Source organism: Piliocolobus tephrosceles, chromosome 14 (genome assembly GCF_002776525.5).
Source record: "Piliocolobus tephrosceles isolate RC106 chromosome 14, ASM277652v3, whole genome shotgun sequence".
Lineage (NCBI taxonomy): Eukaryota > Metazoa > Chordata > Mammalia > Primates > Cercopithecidae > Piliocolobus > Piliocolobus tephrosceles.
The window spans coordinates 42,989,776-43,012,275 of NC_045447.1; the positions used below are offsets into that span (position 1 = coordinate 42,989,776).

General features: G+C 35.8%; 1 protein-coding gene across 2 annotated transcripts in view; it reads right to left on the minus strand.

Annotated features, from left to right (window-relative positions):
• ZCCHC7 (zinc finger CCHC-type containing 7) overlaps window positions 1-22,500 on the minus strand; it is a 234,185-nt gene that overhangs the window by 8,315 nt on the left and 203,370 nt on the right. For both annotated transcript variants that reach the window (XM_026456152.2, XM_026456151.2), the window contains exon 7: window positions 376-471. In XM_026456152.2, coding sequence (XP_026311937.1) covers window positions 376-471 — 96 coding nt within the window. The remainder of the gene's footprint in view (window positions 1-375; window positions 472-22,500) is intronic.

The following is a 22,500-nucleotide window of genomic DNA, read 5'->3' on the forward strand; positions in this document are numbered from 1 at the left end:
CAAAAAAAAAAAAAAAAAAAGAAAAAAAGAAAATCTAAAATCGTGCTATGGCTGTGTCAAAACAATTGTGTTTATAAGAAATCAAGAGAACTGCTATCATACTGTTGACTATCATATTTGTCTGATTGATTTTATCAGCTTTATTAGTTTTATCTCAACCTGTTCATGTACATGTAAGATAATTAGAGGAATATGCTCTGATAGCTTGTTACTCTAGCAGGGAGGAAAGGGGTAAACCAGTTGAAAATATATTAAGTCTTACTTTAATGTTTATTAAAAAGTAAGTAGTTAGAGTTACATTCTTTTTGAGTTCATCTTTCAGAAAACACTCCCTGACAACAGAATGCTTTATGCCCAAATGTCATTCAAACTTACGTGTCCATAATGGCCTTTTTGTGCGCAGTGATAGCAATATGCTAAGGCTGATGGTCTTGAAGGGGTCTTCGGTTTTTTGGGTGGTCCAGGTTTGGTCTGCAACACGAATATTTGTGAGGGTTTGTTGATGTTAGAAGAAAATTAAAACCTCATTCTTTCCAAAAGACATTATAGGTAAAGGATTCCTTAGAAGTTTCTTAGAATTTGGTATGGAGACCTGTATTCAGGCAATTCTATATATTAAAGTATATAACATGGTAAGAACAATTCTTTTACTCTTAATGTCAATGTGTGCTTTCCTCTCCTTCCTCCCTCCTCATTCCATTCGGCATTGTGTCAAGTACTGTGTTCAGTATTCAACACAGTATAATGGGCCAGTAGAACATGAGAGGCATATACATAATTACAAAACAACGTCAATACAGTGACAGTAGTATGTACAGGGCATTAACGGAGTGGTGAGGGGGCACTCCCCCACCAGCAGATGGGGTTAAAGAGGGGTCAGAGAAAGTTTCCCTGAAGGTGTAAAACTTAAATTTACTCTCAAATGAGCTGTAAATCAAATGGAGAATCTTAGGCAGAGGGAGCAGAACGAACAATGACATAGAACTAAAAAAGAGCATACATGCTGCCAAAATATGACATACATAGCCAGGTGTAAATGGAAGACAAAGCTGGAAAAAGCAGGGCACAAGAATGGAGGGCCTTGTAAGTCAAGTAAAGGAGCAGAAGCTTTACCCAGTTTTAAGTGTCGAAGTTAGGACAGTTAGAGTTGTAGTTTGGGCCAGGCACGGTGGCTCACACCTGTAATCCCAGCACTTTGGGAGGCTGAGGTAGGCGGATCACGAGGTCAGGAGTTCAAGACCAGACTGGCCAGCATGGTGAAACCCCGTCTCTACTAAAAATACAAAAATTAGCTGGGCATAGTGGTGTGCACCTGTAGTCTTAGCTACTCCAGAGGCTGAGGCAGGAGGATCACTTGAACTTGGGAGTCGGAGGTTGCAATGAGCCAAGATCGCACCAATGCACTCCAGCCTGAGTGACAAAGCAAGAATTCCATGTCAAAAAAGGAAGGAAGGAAGGGAGGGAGGGAGGGAGGGACGGAGGGAGGGAGGGAGGAAGGAAGGAAGGAAGGAAGGAAGGAAGGAAGGAAGGACGGAAGGAAAGATGGAAGGAAGGAAGGAAACTGGTGTCACTTGGTCATTGAAAAGATATGGGGAACGAGGGAAAGGAAAAATCAGGATGCCTCCATATTTTGAACTTGGGTGAACAATGACTGATTCAGAAAAAGTAGAAAAAGACAGAGGAGCAAGTTTAGAGGGAAAGTTGATGAAGACAGTCTTGGATATGGAGTATCCAGGTGGGGATCTCCAGGAGGCAGTTTCTATGTAGAGACAGAAGAGTCTGAGCTGGAGAGTAGATCTGAAAGTAATCAGCAGAAGAGTGAAGGCTGAAATCACTAGAGTGACAGGATCACCATGGACAGTGTAAGAGTGGCTGTGGGCTGAGGAAGGAACCTGAAGACATCAATGCTTAAGGGGCGGGCAGAGGAGCCTGTGAAATGGGACACAGAAGGGAAGGTTAAAGGATGCAGAGACATAGGAGAATATAGTAACAGACCTTAGAGAGTTGTTTCAAGACGGATGAACTGATCTACAATGTCAAATATAGCAGAGAGGCCTAGTGAGATTAGGACTGAGAAACACCCATTCAAAGTGGCAACTGCTCACAGATAACCTGTGAAAATTCTGAGATATTCTAGAAAGAGTACAAGGCAGCAGGATGAATAGTAAAGTGATGCATACAAAGGTGGTAAAATGATAAAAAGAGCAAAGAAATCATTACTCATAAAAGCCAGGATCTGTGAACTTAACCTAGAATTTTTTCTTTTCTTTAAAGCCAGGTTACTTCCAGTGAGCAGAAACAGCACACAGGATTTTGGCATAGCTGCAATTTTCTGTTATTTCAACATGGCAATAGTTAACTTGTGTGTGTACTACATAACTAATTTATTCTTTTGCACATGTATTTTACATACTTTTCAGTATGTATATTAGATTGGTGCAAAGGTAACTGTAATTGCGGTTTCTGCCAGTTAATAGCAAGAACCTCCTTTGCACCAACCTATTATTTCAGAATAAAAAATGTTTTAAAAAATTGAATGGAAATTGTAGGAGAGAGAAGTTATGTATTGAGAAGCATCAAGGGGCAGAATAAGATGAAGCAGTACCCAGGAAGGGGATTTGGTGGAGTCTGTTTATAGAATGGGAAAGACTTGAACATCTGGGAAGGACAGTGGAGATGGAGAAGTTGAAACCAGAGGAGGAAAGGAGATGATGGACACAGACCTCTGAGGAGGTGGTGGCTGTAAACAGAAGAAAAACCTAATCCCTGCATACCCCCACGCTTTGGGGAGACTGGAAGAAAAGTTAAGGATCGGCTTAAATGTGGATCACTTTATTTCTTATGTTGTTTATTGAGAGTCCTTAACAAAGAGTGCTAGTCTGCCAACTAATTTCTTTTTTTTTGGACTCTGTTGCCCAAGCTGGAGTACAGAGGCACAATCATGGCTCACTGCAGCCTCAACCTCCCAGGCTCAAGCGATTCTCCCAGTTCAGCCTCCCAGGTAGCTGAGACCACAGGGGTGCACCACCACACCTGGCTACTTTAATTTTTATATTATTTTTAAAAAAATTTTTGGTAGAGACAGGGTCTCGCTATGTTGCCCAGGCTGGTCTGGAACTCCTGGGGTCAAGGGATCCTTTCACCTTGGCCTCCTAAAGTGCTGAGACTGCAGGCATGAGCCACCACGGCCAGCCCTAATTTTGTTTTTTGAGACAGCGCTTTGCTCTGTCGCTTAGCCTGGAGTGCAGCGGCACAATCTCAGCTCACTGCAACTCCACCTCCTGGGCTCGAGCAATCCTTGGGTTTCAGCCTCCTGAGTAGCTGGGACCATAGGTGCATGCCGCCACGCCCAGCTAATTTTTGTATTTTTAGTAGAGATGGGGTTTTGCCATGTTGCCTAGGCTGGTCTCAAACTCCTGGGCTCAAGTGAATTGTTTGCCTTGGCATCCCAAAGTACTGGGATTATAGGCGTGAGCCAATGTGCCCAGGCCCCCTAATTTTGTTTTTAATGTTGCAAACAAGTGGTTTGTAAAGGTTTTATTTCCTTGATATAGGAAAATAATAAATAGGTTATAAAAATATTCTTCAGGTCGGGCACGGTGGCTCATGCCTATAATCCCAGCACTTTGGGAGGCCGAGGTGGGTGGATCATCTGAGGTCGGGAGTTTGAGACCAGCCTGACCAACATGGAGAAACTCCATCTCTACTAAAAATAAAAAGAAAATTAGCCGGGCGTGGTGGCGCATGCCTGTAATCCCAGCTACTCGGGAGGCTGAGGCAGAAGAATCGCTTGAACCCAGGAGGCGGAGGTTGCAGCGAGCCGAGATTGTGCCATTGCACTCTAGCCTGGGCAATAAGAGCGAAACTCCATTGCAAAAATCAAAAACAAAACCCAAACCCAAACCAAACCAAACCAAAACAAAAAAAACTACTTCAAACAACTTTACTTTCAGTTCTTATTCCCTAAAATGAAAAACTGTAGCAAAACAATAACCTCAACAATCTTTTCTACTGAAAATAATAAATGCAAGCTACACAAAATGGAATTTACAACCTCAGGTATTATCAACTGGGATATAATAAAAATAACAAGGGTTTTATATTCTGCAATTAAAAATGGGGTTCATAAATTAAGACTAGCTAAAAGTCATTAAACAGAGTTTTTTGTTTTTTGTTTTTTTTTTGAGATGGAGTCATGCTCTGTCACTCAGGCTGCAGCACAGTGGCACGATCTCAGCTTACTGCAACCTCACCCTCCTGGGTTCAAGTGATCCTCCTGCCCCAGCCTTCAGAGTAGCTGGGATTACAGGCACATGCCAGCACACCTGGCTAATTTTTGTTATTTTTAGTAGAGATGGGTTTTTGCCATGTTGGCCAGGCTGGTCTTGAGCTCCTGACCTCAAGTGATCCACCTACCTCAGCCTCCCAAAATGCTGGGATTAGAGGCGTAAGCCACCGCACCCGGCCTAAACAGAGTTTTAACAGGTAGGCATATAAGCCGTGTATCACTTATTGCAGTGGTTCACAAACTTCTTCACATAGAACACTGTGAAGACATGAAATTATTAAGCAGAAATGATTTTCCACCCACAAAGATAGCTATATTATTTGATGTGACATCAAATTGCAGCCACAAGCATACATGGCTTAAGAGAAATAAAAACAAGAGAGATGGTGTCATAGATGTGAAGGTAGAATGGATGTTTCAAGGAAGAAACCATTAAAAGCTACTGATGGGTTATACAAGATGAAGACTATGATATCCACTGGACTTAGCAAATAGGAAGTTGTTGGCAAATGGAGAAACTATTGTGAGTAGTTTCTTTTGAGGGGTAGAGGTACAAGCCAGATTGTAATGGATTTATTATAAGTAGAAAGCTGCTGAAGAACAGAACATAGATGACTTTTCCAAGAAATGAGGCTGTGTATCCAAGAAGGGAAGGGGACAAGTAGAGCAGAATACAAGTCGAAGGATGCCTCCATCAGTGAGATTTACCAGAGTGCTGGGCCCATGGCATGAATGTATGCATGCATTTCTTCATTAATTTGTTCAAAAAATCATTATTGAGTGCCTAATACATGCCAGACATTGTTCTAAAATTAGGTAACTAAGAAGTGAGCAAGATAAAAATCATTGCTCACTTCTCTAGTGGTGGAAGATACAGAGTCAATAATACACAAACATAAAAAATATTAGCGAAAAATAGTATGCAAACAATTAAAATAGTTACGTGAATGCGAATCACTAGTGGTGACTTAGATTGACTTTTTGCGGGAAGCCTCAACCAGGATGGTCCTTTCTTATAACAAGAAAAGCCAGGTATGTGATGCCTGGGGAAACACCACTCTTGGCGTAAGGCATGGGGGAACGAGTAGTACAAAGCCCTAAGGTAGGAACAAACTTACCATATTTGAGGATTTGAAAAAAATACCTGTAAATTTGGAAGTGGAGGAGGTGAAGGAAGAGTGAAAGAGGAGGTTCTAGAGGACAGGGAGGGACTAGATCACTTAGGGCTTTATAAATCAGGATGAAGAATATCAGATGTGTTTTAAGTGGCATGGGATGCCCATGATGGGTCTGAAGCTAATGGTAGGCTATCAATAACTAGTTGGTAGCTGTCAGCAGGGATTGTGATGATAAAAAGGGTCATCTCTCTCCAAGTAATAAATGCTCTCTGAAAAGGTCTGTTCACAAATTTTTCTATTTATGTTTGTGCAAATATAAGACATAACTTATCTTTTAATTTAATTTTTTTAGGAGATGGGGGTCTTGCTATGCTGCTGAGACTGGTCTCGAACTCCTGGGCTCAAGCAATCCTCCTGCATTGGCCTCCAAAAGCACTAGGATTATAGAAGTGAACCACTGTGTCCAGCTGGTTTTACATTTTTTAATGGCTAAAATAATAATAATCACCACAGAATAGTTTGCAACACATGAAAATTATGTGAAATTCAAATTGCAGTGTCTATAAATATTTATTGGAACACAGGCACACACATTAGTTTACAAATTTTCTATGGTTGATTTCATGCTATAAGGATAGAATTATAACAGAGACCATATGGCCTGCCAGGCTAAAGTATTTACTACCTGGCTCTTTATAGAAAAAGTCTCCTGACCCCTGACCTAGAACATAGGAAGTGTTCAATAAACAAATAGGTGGTGAATGAGTAGGTATTAAAGACTTCAACAGAGAGTGGAAATAAGTTATGCACCAATAAAGGTGGCAAAAGTAGATACAAACACTGAAAATCTCTGCTACTAATTGAGGACATGAGAAAAAGTTTTGTGGAATTTTTCTGAATTTATTTTATTGCCTAAATTTGAGGAAATAACAGGTAGTTCTCATGTATTTATCCCTTAGTAGGAATTTTTAATTCAAAGGTTACTGAGTTCCTACTTTGTACAACACATTGTAATAGACACCATGAGGAATACGGAGATAATAGACGCAAGAGCAAATATAGTAAAGATTTTAAAAGATGAAAGCACTAGGGAGGCTGAGGCCTACACAATGGAATTAAGTGTGCATCAAATACATATTTTCTACTAAAAAACTGCATCAGCACAATTTCTTCTAAGATGCTGTTAGGCCAGAGCCTGAAAGAACAAATAACATGTCTTGCTGCTATAGAATGAATCCTAAATGAGTTATTTAGATTTTAAAGAATTAAATATTTTACAACCAATAACATGCACATAGCATACAATTCAAAAGACACTAAGAGATAGGGTAAGAAGTCCGTCTCCCACTTCTGTTCTCACTCAGTTCCCCTTTCCTCAACGGCAACTACTATTACCAGATTCTTGTGTTCACAAAGACAGTACAGGCATATACAAGTGTATGGATACGCGTATGTACTATATATGCACACACACATAATACAAAGATATATATTTGGCTTATTCAAAGAAAAAACATGAAGAAAAGGATTTTAAGGACTGGGGGCAATCAAGGGCAAAATTGGCAAACTCTTCCTAAGACCCAGATGCTCTGATAAAATTTAGTTATCCAGTGCATTTTGGGATTATGTTCTAAAGTGGGCTCCACTATTTACTAGCTATGTGACCTTAGTCAAGTTATTTACATGGTCGTTCCTTCATTTTACTCATCTGTAAAATGGGGATAATAATAGTAAGAGTGCTCCCTCATTAACACTGCTGTGAGGCATAAATGAAACTTACTCATCTTACATAACAACCTATCAGTAAAACCTGACCAGGTGACCACTTCCTCTTGATACAGACTCTTCATTCAGCTTCCCAGACAACATGCTCTCCTAGTTTTCTTCCACTTCATCGGCTATTTCTTCTGCAGTCTCCTTTGTTGGTTTCTATCCATCTCTCTGCCCAATTACACTGCAGTGCCCCAGGGCTCAGTCCTTAGACTGCTTTTCTTCTCTATTTAATCTGCTCTCATCTAACAGTATAGATTTACATTAACCTTTACCCTTGCCATTCTAAAATTCTATCTTCAGCCTTGATCTCTGTTAACTCTACACTCAAGTATCTCTACTAGAAAGTCTAACCGGTACCTCGAATTTAGTTAGTTAAAATCAAATTCTGTTCTTCCCCCACTCCAAATATGTTCCTCCCAAAAATCTTTCCCATCTCATCGGCAACTTTATCCTTCCACTTGCTTAGGCCAAAAATGAACAACCTTAACTCGTCTCTTGCTTATACCACATACCCAGCCCATCAGCAAAGCTTGTTGGCTCTGCAAATACATTCACCTCTTTCCACTCTACCAGTACTGTCCTGGTCCAATTACTCAACTCTCGTTTGGATGATTACAAGAACATCATATTTGGTCTCTTTGCTTCTATCCCTGCCCTCTACAGCCTACTCTAAATATAAGATGATCCTTATAGCATGCAAATCAGAACATATCACTTTTCAGCTCAAAACTCTCTAATAAGTTTCTCATCTCAGAGTAAAAGCCAAAAACTTTACAATAGCCTGTAATTTTCATCTTCCCACCTCTCTAACCTCATCTCCTACTACTTTCCCTCACAGCAAGCCTGTAATGCTAGCCTTTTCACTGTTCTCTAAATACCCCAGACAAACTTCCACCTCAGTGCTTTGCACCAGCTACTTGATCTGCCTGGATCACTCTTCTTCCAGATTTAACATGGTGCTCTCCTTCACTTCCTTCAAGCCTTGGCTCAAATGTCATCTTCTCAGTAAGGCCCTCCTGACCACCCTATTTAAAATGGCTAGCTCCCTCCAATCTGTACTCCCTATCCTGTTGCACTGCCATTTTATTTTAAAAAGACCAACCAACCAACCAACCAATTAACCAACCAACCAACCAACCAACCAACCAAAACTCTCCATGGCACTTATCATATCTGACATACTATATATTTTACTACCTATCCACTCCCAACCCCACCCCCAGGCTAGGAGAAAGTAAGTTCTGTGAGGGCAGGGATTTTTGTCTGGTTTTGTTCACTGCCGTACTTCAGCTCCTGGAATAGGGCCAGGCATATAGGAGTAGTTCAGTAAATATTAATGAATGAATAATGAGGTAATGCATAAGTAAAGCACATGGCCTATAGTAAGCATCCAATACAATTTAGCTACTGTTAATAAAAATTTGCATACTTTGGGAAACTATTAATTTTTTATGTCCTTAAGGGAAACCTATAAAATCATGCTTAAATATATTTAAAAGCTTGAATAAATTAATAATACAGCTTCCTTATTGTCTCCCCTTCTTCACACTGAGAATGTGGTATATACTCTGACAAAATCAGGAAAGAATTAGCAATGCAAAGTGAATAGGAACTCAGTCTTATAGTACCAGGAACAAAGAGCTCCTTCTTAATCGAGATTTTGAAAGCATGTTTCATGTTGATACTTCTTATTTTAAAGGAATCTCAAATTTAACCCCTGAAAGAAATGTAAACATGTGGATGTTCATTCATCTGAATAATGTCACTAGTTAAAAACTTCCATTATTACTAATAAAAATAGCAACAGTATATTGTGCTATGAAATTCTAAACTGTTTCACAATAATTAATTAGTAAATGACATGACAAACGCTATCTACATACTCTCATTTTAATAAACTATCATGTACTAGTGCTTAATAGGAATGAAATCAGCCTAGATCTTACCTAATTAGAGAACATTTCTGTATTAGAATACAGTACTGAAAACTCAATAGTGGTTTCCAGTGGACAAGTTTTCATACTATGATCTAACAAAAATCTCTAAGCTATTTAAAGTGTTAGAATTAGAAATTTGTGACCCAATACTTATGCCTTGGAGCATGTCTTTATTTTTAATTAACAGTAAAGGTCCAATTTAAAGCAGAATGTGTCAACTGATTAGCTCTAAGTTCAGGGTTCTGTCATACATGCCTGTACTGCTGACAAAAAGTTAAATGCAAGGCAATGAATGTAGTTTTTGTAAACTTTTTTAGGTCAAAAAATTTATCTAAAGACTTTGACCCAATGGATACCAAATTAACTACTTATAAAAGCAGGTCTTTTGTACTTCTTTTTATTTTTTGTTACAGACATTTAAATAATCTATATTTGTAGGGTGATATCTTGGAGATTACTTTACTATCAATATATAGAAGTAATAACCTGGTAGATAGCATTACCTATGAAAGGTCCATCCCATCTGCTATTCTTGCTGAAAGCTTTTCATGCACCAGTAAACTCAGTAAATATCAGAAGATAAAGCATAAGCCTACCACGCCACGGATTTACTCCTAATGTCTCCTCAAAGTGCAGCCCGATGCAACGATTACAAATGATTTTCTTCTAATGTCATTTTACATAACCCTTTTTTCTGCATGAGTAGTTAATGTGGAATGAATGAATGAATGCCATTAAAACAGTTAATCATTATCTGGGACACTGGTCTTACTCCCTTCACTACTAGGAATCTCCATGACAAAGGCCAAGAGCTAGAGCTGCCTCAGTGTCCTATTTCTAACAGTAATTTTTTATGCAAACGAACCTGCTGGGCATCTCCCTCTGTGACCTTCAGCTGCCCTTATCTAAACTGACTTTGATCCAATGAGGGCTTGCATCTAGCTGAAGCTCATTACTATATAGGATATGTAATCAATTTCACTAATTAAAGGGTATTTTCTATTCTGTGAATGCAAAATGGATTTATTTTTATAATCACACATATGCTTAAAGACTACACTATGTGTTTCTATTTATTAATCCAGTTTGCTATATGAACATATATTAAAAAGCAAATATATTAAATACTTGAGGTAAATGCATTCATAACCAAATGTAACACTGAGAAAAGTAGAGCTTGGCTCCAATCTTACTGACTAAATCACATGTGCATAAGCATCTCTTCAATCAATATGATTTTCATGTTTGAGAACAACCTTATTCTCTCATATTTCCAAATCAATTTATTCTTTCTATAAACTCACTAATAGGACAAGCTTTATCCCAATAGTCATGTATCTAAAAAACCTAACCCAAGTAATCAAACAGGACTTCTCAAGAAAATGTTACCCCAAATCAAAAGCTTGTCATATTCAAAGTCTATTAGTTGAGGTAATGTAATAGCATCATTTTGGAATTTGAGCAGAACAAAAGTTTAAATTTAAAATATACCTTTCTATTTCAAGATATTGCTTTTCTTTTTTTTTTTTTTTGAGACAGTCTTACTCTGTCGCCTAGGGTGGAGTGCAGTGGTGTGATCTTGGCTTACTGCAACCTCCATCTCCTGGGTTCAAGCGATTCTCCTGCCTCAACCTCCTGAGTAGCTGGGACTATATAGGCATCCGCCACCACGCCTGGCTAATTTTTGTATTTTTAATAGAGATGGGGTTTCATCATGTTGGCCAGGTTGGTCTTGAACTCCTGACCTCAAGTGATACACCCATCTTGGCCTCCCAAAGCACTGGGATCACAGGCGTAAGCCAACGCACCCAGCCAAGATATTGCTTTCTACTAGCTACTCTAGAAATCAGACATAATTTTCTAAATTTTTATTTCATTTTATAAAGAGTAGTCAGGGAAAGAAGAATGTATACTTTCCCTTTTCTCTGGGATTGTTTAAAATATGAACACCAATAGAATTGTAATTAGTATATATCCAAGGGGTAGGAGTGGGTCTGGAATATCTGGGGCCTAAAAGAATCAAATAAAGAAACCTAAAAGTTAGGCACACTGTTTTATAATGAACTGAACCAAAGAGGAGGCTGTGAGACAACAAAGATGATGCTGCATTACAAAAAAGCCAAAAACTGTTCCCTCTCCTCCCTTTAAGGTGTTTTTCTGAGGTGGATCCTGACACCTGGGACCTGAACTCTAGGCCTACTTCAACTGTGGTTTTGGACAAAGTCTTCCATTTGTATACTGTTCTGGCAAATATTCACAGTATTAACTTCCCTTTCAGGAATACTAGGAGGAATTTTCTCCAAGCTAATGGCTTTAGAATTATTTTTAAATAGTGCTTCCTCTATGAAGTTTTTAAAGCTTTTATTTTTTCTTAGTAAAAAAACAGAATTCCCTGTATTCTAGTGGACATTGCTACTAATTTTCCTCACATCTTAAAAATGGCATTAAAAGTACCATGTATATCATATATACATAATATTTTTATGTGTTAAAAAACTATGTCATGTACCCAACAGACTCTCAATCCATTGGGTAATTCCTTAATTAGGCAGATTTTTGAAACATGTATTATGTACACAACAGACCGGAACGCCTCCTTTGGAGCATTTTCTAGTCTATCAGGTGATTACATCATTAAGCCACACATGCTACGTAGAAAAAATCCTTATGAAAATTCATGAAAAAATGTACAGCCCATCATTAGCATGCAGCAGACATGTATGCTTTTGATATTTTCTCTGCTTAAAAAAAAAAAAACAAAAAAACAAAAAAAACCCAAAACAACTACATGACGTAATTAGTCCAGGTCATGAAAACATGGGAAAGGTACCAGACACTGGTGAAAATAGTGAAAATAAAATAGTAAAAAAAATGCATCTCTTATGGTTTACCTGAGAGTAATTTGCCTTACTGGAAAAAAGATTCTTAAAGAGTGTTCATTTGAACTGTAAAATAAAGTGTGTTGCTTTAGTTATTTGATATTTCCTGTATTTCTGTAACTTCCTCCCTACTTCTCTTTCGGATACACTGAAATTTTATAAACCAATGGGTTGAAAGGTTGCGGATGATCAGTCATTCAAGGCCTTGAACTACTTTATGTTTGTATACTTATGTCTTCATTTTATGTAGTCAAGAGTGTAAGGAATTACATAATTATATCTTTTTCAGTAAATCGAAACTACATTAAAGTAATGTAAATAGATATAAATTGTTGGTATAACTTCCAATAGTGAAAGGGTTATATCTTCACAACATTAACCACTATGCAAAATCTAAAATATAACATATTTGAAGACTAAAAAGAAGCAAGAGTTTTATAAAAATAAGCTATTAAGCCTTTTAATTTATAACCTTTCTTTTTGTAAATCGGACACTCCCCCTGTCAAAACAACCCCACCAACAAAAAGAAAACCTCAGTAAGCAGAGAACAATGAACATATGCAACACAGTAAAGATCAGAGTAATTCACTTCCTGAATGCTCCAAATCTTCGTGGCTTAAAAAGCATCCCAATTTTCTCTAAAGGTAGTAGCATTTATTCATTGGGCCATAGCTAATTTTACATGGAATGCAAAAATGTTAGTTTAAGTTTAATATACCACCCTATTTAAATATTTCCAATGTAGCTCTCAAACTGTAGAGCTATCCCTCTGTCTATTTTAATTTTAAAGTAAGTTAGCAAAGGCTTCCTTCTTAATCCCCAGAGACTACCTACATAGTGACACAAACGCACAAATTTATGACAGCAACATAAATGCTCTTCTGAAGTAATGTGCAACATTAAGTGAAAATCGTTTCCTGGAAAGATATTATAGGTATCTATATTTTATTTGCCATCTTAAACATATCTGAGTCTTTATGGCCTTATTTTAAAAATGTATTTCCTTTTTATATTTCCTGGTGCAAATGGACTGCATAAATAAGCAATGTGCTATGAGGCTTCAGACCAGCCGATAAAACCTTTCAATTTTCATGCCAGCTTCTTCTTTTGTAATTCAAATCCGCCTGGAAACTGGCAGCTCTGAAAACTGAAACAAGCACTGCCACAAATACCTTGTAATGCTATCGACCTTGTCTGCCCATGCAGTGAGAAAGGGGGATGCGTATGTGTCTGCAGCCATCCAGATAACACAACTCATTTTTTTGGGGGGGGGGGGGGGGGATAACAGAAGCCAGCCCCAGACTGTGCACCAAAAGCAGTCATTACCAGGCGAGCTGGAGAATAAGTCTCTTCAAAATACACAGTGCATTTAAAAACCATATATGAGGCTGAGCCACTGCTGTCATTACCAATTTTAATTTAGCTCCTTCAGTTTGCCAGCCAGATAAACTCTTTAGTGCTGTTTTTTAATCTATTTGCCACATTTTATGTTTAAGATTATAGTAATATGGACAGAAGGAATCACTTTTAGGGGAAATAAAGAAATAGATCCGCTTATCGGCACCCATCAGAAAGTTCATTAATCAGCCAGGCTTTGTGCCCTCTAAATTGAAAGGTTAAATAATCCTCTCAGGAATATTTCTCGGCCCCTCCGCCAATTGTCCGGAGAGGAGCTGCCATTCATAGCATGCGGGATCAGTGACAGGGTATCTTACCACTGTTTGGACCCCAAACAATGATGGACAAATGGCTTGGTTTACAAAGAAACCGTTTAGTACGTGGATGGAGAAGGACCACAAGCTTTGATGCAGGATGGAGGGATGAAGGCATGGAGACAGGATGTAGGGTGAAGGGACAGAAAAGAATACATAAATGTGTAAATCCATGGACATTTTATCTGAATGTTTATTGGATTAGACTATAAAGCATAGGAATCACACTAATATACGTCTTCCAACCATACGAAATGCTTAACATACTCAAATCTGCTTCTATATTTTGCATGTGATTGTACATGAACCTCAACAAAAAATTATAGAATAATAGAACCATAGCTCTATTATGTTTATTAGCTAATACACGGGGGATCCAAATAAACCCCAAGATTTTCATTTTTACCATAACTCCACATGAGTTACAACATATGGCCCTCCCACCACCTGCCATCCCAACTCTGCTCATTCCACTGTAATACTCTTAACCATCGGTCACAAAGGCAGGGAATTCCACAGCTGCAAGGACCTGTTAGAATGGGGAAGTAATGTTCTTTTGCTTTTACAATATGTTCCATCTTAGCCTCTGCTTGTCTTAAAACAAGGAAAAAACATGAAATAGGAATGCTCTTGGAAAGAATACAAATTGCATGTACTGATAGAGTGCTTAAGTTTGAGTTGCCTTTTTCACTGGACCTATCTGAGAATACAGTTGGAAGTCTGCAGAACTGACCCAGCTCTTATATCACTACATTTTGCTAGGAAATCAGGCTGGTTTTTGGCATTAATCATGTGAAGGCATAAAGTAGCTTTACCTGAAGTGCAAAAAACTGATAGGCTATTTTGTTTCATTTCTTATCTGATTAACATAAGCCCTCTACCCCTAGCAGAAAGTATTCTAATTGGGGTATGTTTATATTTGGGTGAATTTTTCAATTTCATATTATTCTCATCATTTGTATAGAGAGCAAATATTTATATAATTTATTTGCTTATGATAGAGAACTATATTCAGATGGCACTGAAGTTATCATTTAAGAATCACACATTTATTAATATATATTTTCAAAGTGATATTGCATTTTTATGATACATATTTTATATAGTCATTTTCATTAGGAAAGGAAGTAGCCTAAATGGAAAAGAATAAGACAAGTATAAATAATTAGAAAATGAAAACTGAGGTAAACAATTTTGTCAACAAAAGATTCACTTCAATAAATATAAGAAGGAAACATTCTTAGGAGACAGAGTAAAGAGGTCCTTAGGAATCTCCTAAGGTTGGGCAGAAGGCATTATAATAATCTGAGTTTGGGACGTCAGTCCAGAGGCCACCTCTACAGGTCTAAGATGCCTTTGGGTTTGCCATAGTACAGCTTGCATAGTATTTAACATGCTCTATCTGTCAGGTATTGTACTTTACATTTGTCATCTCATCATATACTTACAAAAATCCTACAAGGCATTATCCCCATTTTTCAGATGAAGAAACTGAGGACTTTAGAAGTTAAATATTTTAACTATGTTTGCACATTTAGTATATGAGGAAAGACTCAGACTCTGAACCACAGTCCAGTCCCAAAGCTGGCATTCTTTTCTCTACTATGATTTTAAAAAAATGCTACATAGTAATTTCTTCAGAAATTTGCCTGCCCTTCTGGCCCAATTGTATAGCACAGTTTTCTAAGGACTTTGGTAAAAACAGGGAGGAAATGTACAACTGTAAACAAAGGAAATGTGAGAGATCCAAGAAAACAAAATTGATATTGTATAAACAAAGTTAAGACACAACCCAAAACTTAGTTCTCCTAACTGAGTAAGAATGTGAGGTAATCCGCCGGGCGCGGTGGCTCAAGCCTGTAATCCCAGCACTTTGGGAGGCCGAGACGGGCGGATCACGAGGTCAGGAAATCGAGACCATCCTGGCTAACATTGTGAAACCCCATCTCTACTAAAAATACAAAAAACTAGCCGGGCGAGGTGGCGGCGCCTGTAGTCCCAGCTACCCGGGAGGCTGAGGCAGGAGAATGGCGTGAACCCGGGAGGCGGAGCTTGCAGTGAGCTGAGATCTGGCCACAGCACCCCAGCCTGGGTGACAGAGCAAGACTTCGTCTCAAAAAAAAAAAAAAACAAAAGAATGTGAGGTAATCCACAAATCAATGTAAAGGAACATATTTATGTAAAATGGACGCATTACAAAATTGTAAAGATGATCTTATAAATTTATCCAATTGATTCAGTTCTACATGATTATTGAAAAATGAATGAAAATTATCTAGTAGCTTTACTACCAGTTGATACACACACATGTGCATTCCTTTTACAAAGCTAATACAAATTTCTAAACACTCACTTTAAATAATTATTGTTTTGAAATGTGAGCTATCTATGTACTGGTGTACCAATTAAGGTGAAATTCTAATTTAATCCCAAAGATATTAAACTTTTTTTTGTTAAATGCTTTCTAAAGAGGTAACATATTTCTTCATTTGTTTTCAGTATTTCTTAAACACCAGAGTTGTTGGTCTTGGAGGACCATTGCACCAACCTCAAAATAGCTGGAAGAAAATACTTATAAATGTACCAGAAAAACCCCACATAACTCCCTTGAATTTCTGATATACAGGGATCAAATGACTAATAAATTTTAAGTCTAAAATCTGACTGATTTTTAACAATAATTCATTAACTTTTAGTCACTGAAAAGACTGTGCTTTTGAAACCTTAAACTTAAGTTTATCACTACAGCTTACATCATAACATAAAATATAACACTATTTCAGAGAGACTGTTCATGTTAACAAGTCAAGGAATCTTTTTAGGAGTCTTTTCCTGCAGATTATTCAAATGATTGATCCAAACCCTTAAAGGTTATGGTTGATCATTATTGTAACTAATTGATTCCTAAATACTTAAGACCTTTAGGAATTACGGTAATCTACCATGTTACTCACATGCATGACTACCAAAATGAATGTCTAAGACAAATATCATTGGTCTAGTATATTTTATCTACATGTACTGTTGCATTGAAATGTCCAGAAAAGACTATGGCAAGTATGATCACTTGGAATATAATTAATAAATGGCATGAAACACCTGTTCAAAGCACATATGCGAAATAATCACTTGAATATGCTAAAGTTATCTACATAATACTTCTACACTCTTTATGTGTACGTAACATGACAAAGAATTGGCATCGCTCAACACTTAAGATTTTAAAACTATAATTTATTATATACTGTACAATGATAAACTATTAATTTTGGAAAATCTAAAACTATTTGTTTATATTTATATTCATTTTTGTTGTAATAGGGTCACTCTTTCAAAGTGCAGAGTTACAAGTAAAAAGAAACGTAGCTTTGCCCGAGCAAGGATGACACGCAAATTCATAAAGTGTTCCATTAATTTTTTTAAAGAAAGAAATGTAGTTTTCTTTGAGATTATATGAATACTTTGGGTTTTAAAAAGGATTTTTGAAGTGTGTTATATATGTTAAAATAAGAAGCACTTAGAAATGAAATTTAATTACCACAGTATTTAATAATCAAGAATAAACTGCCCCTATAATGACTAACTATAATTCCTTTTTAAGTAATGCCGAACACACATGGTGAAAAGAGGAAAGGGTAATAAAAAAAAAAGTCCAAACGTGATGCTCCATTTGTCATCCTCAGGATAAACATTTGTTAACAGATAAGAAAACAGATGACCACAACAAGTACTTCTTTACATTTTTAAAACAGAAGTACAACTTTAAGTCCATATGAGAAATATTTAAGTCCTAAACATACTGGTCTTCGCCCCTAGCCACTAGGGGCAGGATTAAAAAGCACAGGGACTTTTTCCGTCAAATAAAGAAAGGAAGTCACTATTTATAGTAGAACTTCAGATTCAATTATTTGATTATTGAACATCTAATATCTAAAAATATGAGCCAAATTCATGATGACTACTGAGTAGGTCATTAAAGATATTTAGAAGATGGCAAAAGCACGGCTGCTTCTATGCCAAAACATTTGTGATAAATCTTTCTTAAATTGTGTGAAGGCTGCATACTTCTCATTGCTTCATTATCTGAAACACTTAAATCTACATTAGGATTACCATCATAAAGTACTTGATATTATCTAAATATATTAATGCAAGGAAAAAACCACGCAAAATATGCCATATTGATTTCCCATTTAAACCAAATTAGTATTTGCATTAAAATACTGAAAATCAAGTAACTTCAAACTTCAGAATTGAAGGAGTGAACACTTCAGTATTTCTTTGTAAAGAAGAAAATACTAAGGTTCTCCCAAGTGCTCCAATAAATATAAATTACACCCAAATCTAAATCATCTTATTCTATCTCCATTCAAAAATAAATATGCATACATACAATTTCTAAATATCTGTGGAAATGTTATGTGAGGAAAAATAACATATGCATTTATAATTCACAAAGTTCATTTTTCCCCCTTTCCTTTACAGTAGCTTTAGAAAATTGCTTTTTGATGATTTAGCAAATTGTATTTATTTTTAAAAGAATCTCATTTATTGAGATTGATAATTCCAGGTTTCATTTGCTTTTAAATTGCATTTTCCAATGATAAGTTCTGGCAAAATGTGGTTCCACATGCCAGTGAAATAAAGATTAAAAAAAAAAATCAGTTGACTTACAGTGTAAATGTAGTAATTTATCGTTCCTACTAAACTTAAAATATGAGAAGATTGAAGTAAAAATTATTAGGATAATTTTAACAGCAAATTATTTAAGAACAAGTATTTAAATAACATAAAACTATTCATATAAATTTTGCATTTGAAATATCTTTAAAAATTTTAGTCATTCTCCAAATGTATATTCTATCTCTGTTATCAGAGATGGACTATTACAAGTCATCGATGCTTATTCAAAAAAAAAAAAAAAATCTTGTTACTCAGACGCCAAGAAACTCAAAAGATAAACCAGTCTGATTTATTTTGTAGTACTATAATGGAAAGATGGCCCTGAAGCACTACAAAAGAGTCATGTGCCTTCTGAATGATCAGAGCACAATCACGTTCACCTCAGTAGTATTTAGTACTAAGGGCATTTTAAATGAAAACTAAACCTCTGACAATTTGACAGAGATGTAATGTCTCAATAGCAACACCTGGTCAATCAAAACATTAAAACAGCAATACCAGATACAGAGGAAAAAAAACTATAATTTACACAAGAGTATTTCTGGTTCTTGAGGAAGTGGGCAAAGTGAGTTGAACTACCAAAACAAAAGCTTCCAAAATGAACTTATAATGTATTAGCTTATGAAAAGCTATGTGTTAGGCCTCAAAAATGGTACCAGTAAAAATGGTGCTTAGATAACTCCAAAATCTAATTTTGGGGTTATTTAGCATTTTATAAGACAACAATATGTAACTAGTTCTATTATCTTAAACACACCAAAGCGCACACAGAGAAAAACAGACCTATCACTTGATATCTACTGTGTGGATGGGGTTATTATGGCTTTTACAGATCTGCTTATGTAGCCAAGGACCTCTCAGAAAGATATTTAGGAATCCGAACGTATATCCAATTAACCAGGAAAAGAAAAGATTCTGGCTGACTTTTTGAATCTCTTCATTTCACATTTTAAGTTATTTTAAAAGAAAAGCATTCCATATTAGCATTAGGCAATTAGAAAATTATCTATCCTATCTTACATCACAATCTCAGGATAAAGGCTTTTGCATAGATATAGTCTCAGAACCAAAACCACCCTCTTATTCCTTCCTTCTGGACTGTAAAACATAGTTCTAGAGTTAAATCCAAATCTGTTGACATTTAGGGGTACCCACTATGTAGTATGGCATAGAATGCTTTAGAGAATAGCATTCTCACTCAGTATAAAACTCCAAACTGTGAAAACACAAAAAATACATTTCTAAATGGGTATTTCCAGGTAAGGACAGAAAACTAAGTGGCAAAATGACATGTAATATTGTTACTTATGGTTTATAAGATATACTCTGACAAACTGTGGCCGTAAGCCCTTACTAGGCCAGAAAGGAAGGCAAGCACACTCACTTCTCTACTCTTCTCCATTTCCCAGATAAAAAATATTCTATTTTTTGAAGTGCAAATTCTAGACATTCAAAATATTACATATAAAAAAACAAGGCTTAATTCTTCTAAAGCAGTTACATTTGCTTCCTGCTTAAATCTTCAGTTGAAATAAAAGGCAGTAGGGTTGAAATACATTTTAACAATGCACACAAAGAAATCAAATGCAAAATTAAACATAATGCATTGTGCTTTTCGGTTCTTAACACATACAGCCCTCAAATAGCAAACTCCTGGTTACTTTTTAAAGTAAGTAGATTAAAAACAAGATTAACCAAATGTCCAACTCATGTCAAATCATAGCCTCTACTAGTTAAAAATTCTGTTGGTTGTAAAACTCTGTTGGTGGCCATATTGGCCCAGGATTTTTAATATAAATGAGAGTAGAAATGACAGGAGGTGGGGGAAGGGACATTCTTTCTTGAATAGTTAAAGAGGGAAAATTTTTATCTAGAATTAGTTATTTGAAAGATGAGAAAGAACATTAAAAGTCAGCCTCTACAAAAATCTGAAAATGTAGCAGAAATGAAAATACGAGAAGTTATATTATTAAACATTTAAAAACATTCTAAACATTTTTGAAGGAGGTAAAAATATTAACTATTTGAGGAAATTATGTAATTGTTAAATAAAAACAGCATTTTTTTCTTTTTTTATGGTCTCCAAATTGATAAAGACATTAAATTATATAATTTTAGGATTATTAAAACATAAAAAGATGGTGTTATCAGATGGTTGCTAGAATATGGATGTTTGTGTGTATGTAGTCTTTTTAGTTTTATTAGCATGCACCCTTTAGAATGACGGTCTTTTGCTTTTATTAATGTAGTCGAGTCTAGCTGATTAAAAAGGTATTATATTCATATACAGGTTGTTGAAGATATTTCATTTTATTTTCCTTGAAATTGTTGAAAATAGTGAACACTTCTATAACTTTCTTCTTAGTTCTGAAAGTGTTTTAAGGATGTTTTTATTTGGAATATTTCAGAAGTCCACTAGTAACAATCAACTACACCACATTTCTTATGTGTTTGAGAAACAATATTCTGTTTAACTTACAGACTTTTTTGATTTTTAAAGAAAATGATTCCTGGGTGAACATTAATTTACTGCTAAAATTTAAGTTGCTCTATAAATGACCTTCTAGTTGGGAGGGAGATAAAAGCAACTGTAAAGCTCCCAAATATAAACATTTCCAAACTGGATACTAATCACCTTTCCCATCATTTGGGATAAGAAATATGACAATTTTGGTTAGAAAAAGTATTTAATCAATGCTTAAGTGCAGAAAGCTCCAGAGTTTTAAGCAGACTGGTTTAAATGAATAAGTAGTAACAATTCTAACCAAGGCTTCATTACTTGGTCATTGCGCTGACTGACTCAACATTCATGTGTGAGGGCTACTAGGAGTCAATAGATGGCAGTCCATCGCCTAGTAAAAGAGCTGAAGATGACTAAAATCACCATGCATCTTGTTTTTATTCAAGGTTGAATATTCCTTCATCGCATACATTTGGATATTGTCCATACACTGATAATTTAAATACTTAACCATTTTATTTGAGACAATGATATATGCACAACTTCATAAACACGTTTTTATATTTATACTTGCATAGTAAACTCACTATTAATTTCAACTTGATAATTTATAAACTGTGATGGCAACTTCAATATTATTTTTTAAAAATTAACCAGGATTCCAGATTGGAACAAAGTTTTCAAACTGAATTTGTTATACCTATAAATAGAATATATTGTAATTCCTTAAAAAGTAAATTTATTTTGTTTCCATTTATTTTTTCCTAATGATTCGTTTTAAAATTTATGTTTCTGAACAGCTAATATATTAAGCAAACCATCAAATATTTGTTATATTGAAACAAATTTTTACCCTTTAACTACAAGTATATAAAAGAACACAGGTGCAAATAATCAAAAGAGCAGCTTTAAAATCATACTTCCTACACTTCAAGATTGGAATTGTTTAAATTAAGGGAAAAGCTGAAATAAATGCAATGTCAAATCTATAAGGATATTACTTTATACAGTTACAAAGAGTAGCTCTGTGATCTTGAAAAGTGTAACACATATAATTAGATTCTAATTAAGTTTAGGCTGTAAGGATTTCACTATGTTAGGATAAAAAACTGCTATATAAGCACAAACTTAATGTATTCAGATGAATTACATCTGTAACATATATGTGTAACATACATGGGTATGTATATATTTTTGGGTATAACATGTTTTTAACAAATCCTAATTTGAGATGTGAGGAGTAGTTGAGGAGTTACAGCTTTCTACTGAAAATCTTTAAATAAATTAAATGGTAATCACAAAGTGTGAAAACAAACCACCTTATATAATTTATGGCCTCTTGGGCCTGTGACAGACAGACAGGTAGTTTGAGTCTACTTGTTGGTTTACTTTTATTTCTCTAAGGAGAATGATAAGAAGAAAGTCATGTTTTGAAAGAACTTTGCCCTTTGTATTTTTACAAGCTGTCTTTGTGTAAACAAAACTTTGAAATATGCTAAACCTTAAGAAACAATGTTTAACAACTTTTAATTAATATATATTGTTATATAACTGTAATAACTAAAAGAATAATGGTCTGTTGCTTTGCATAACATATTTAATACAGTAAAAGAAGTGAGTAGTAAGGCTATGGTGAATTATTGAAATG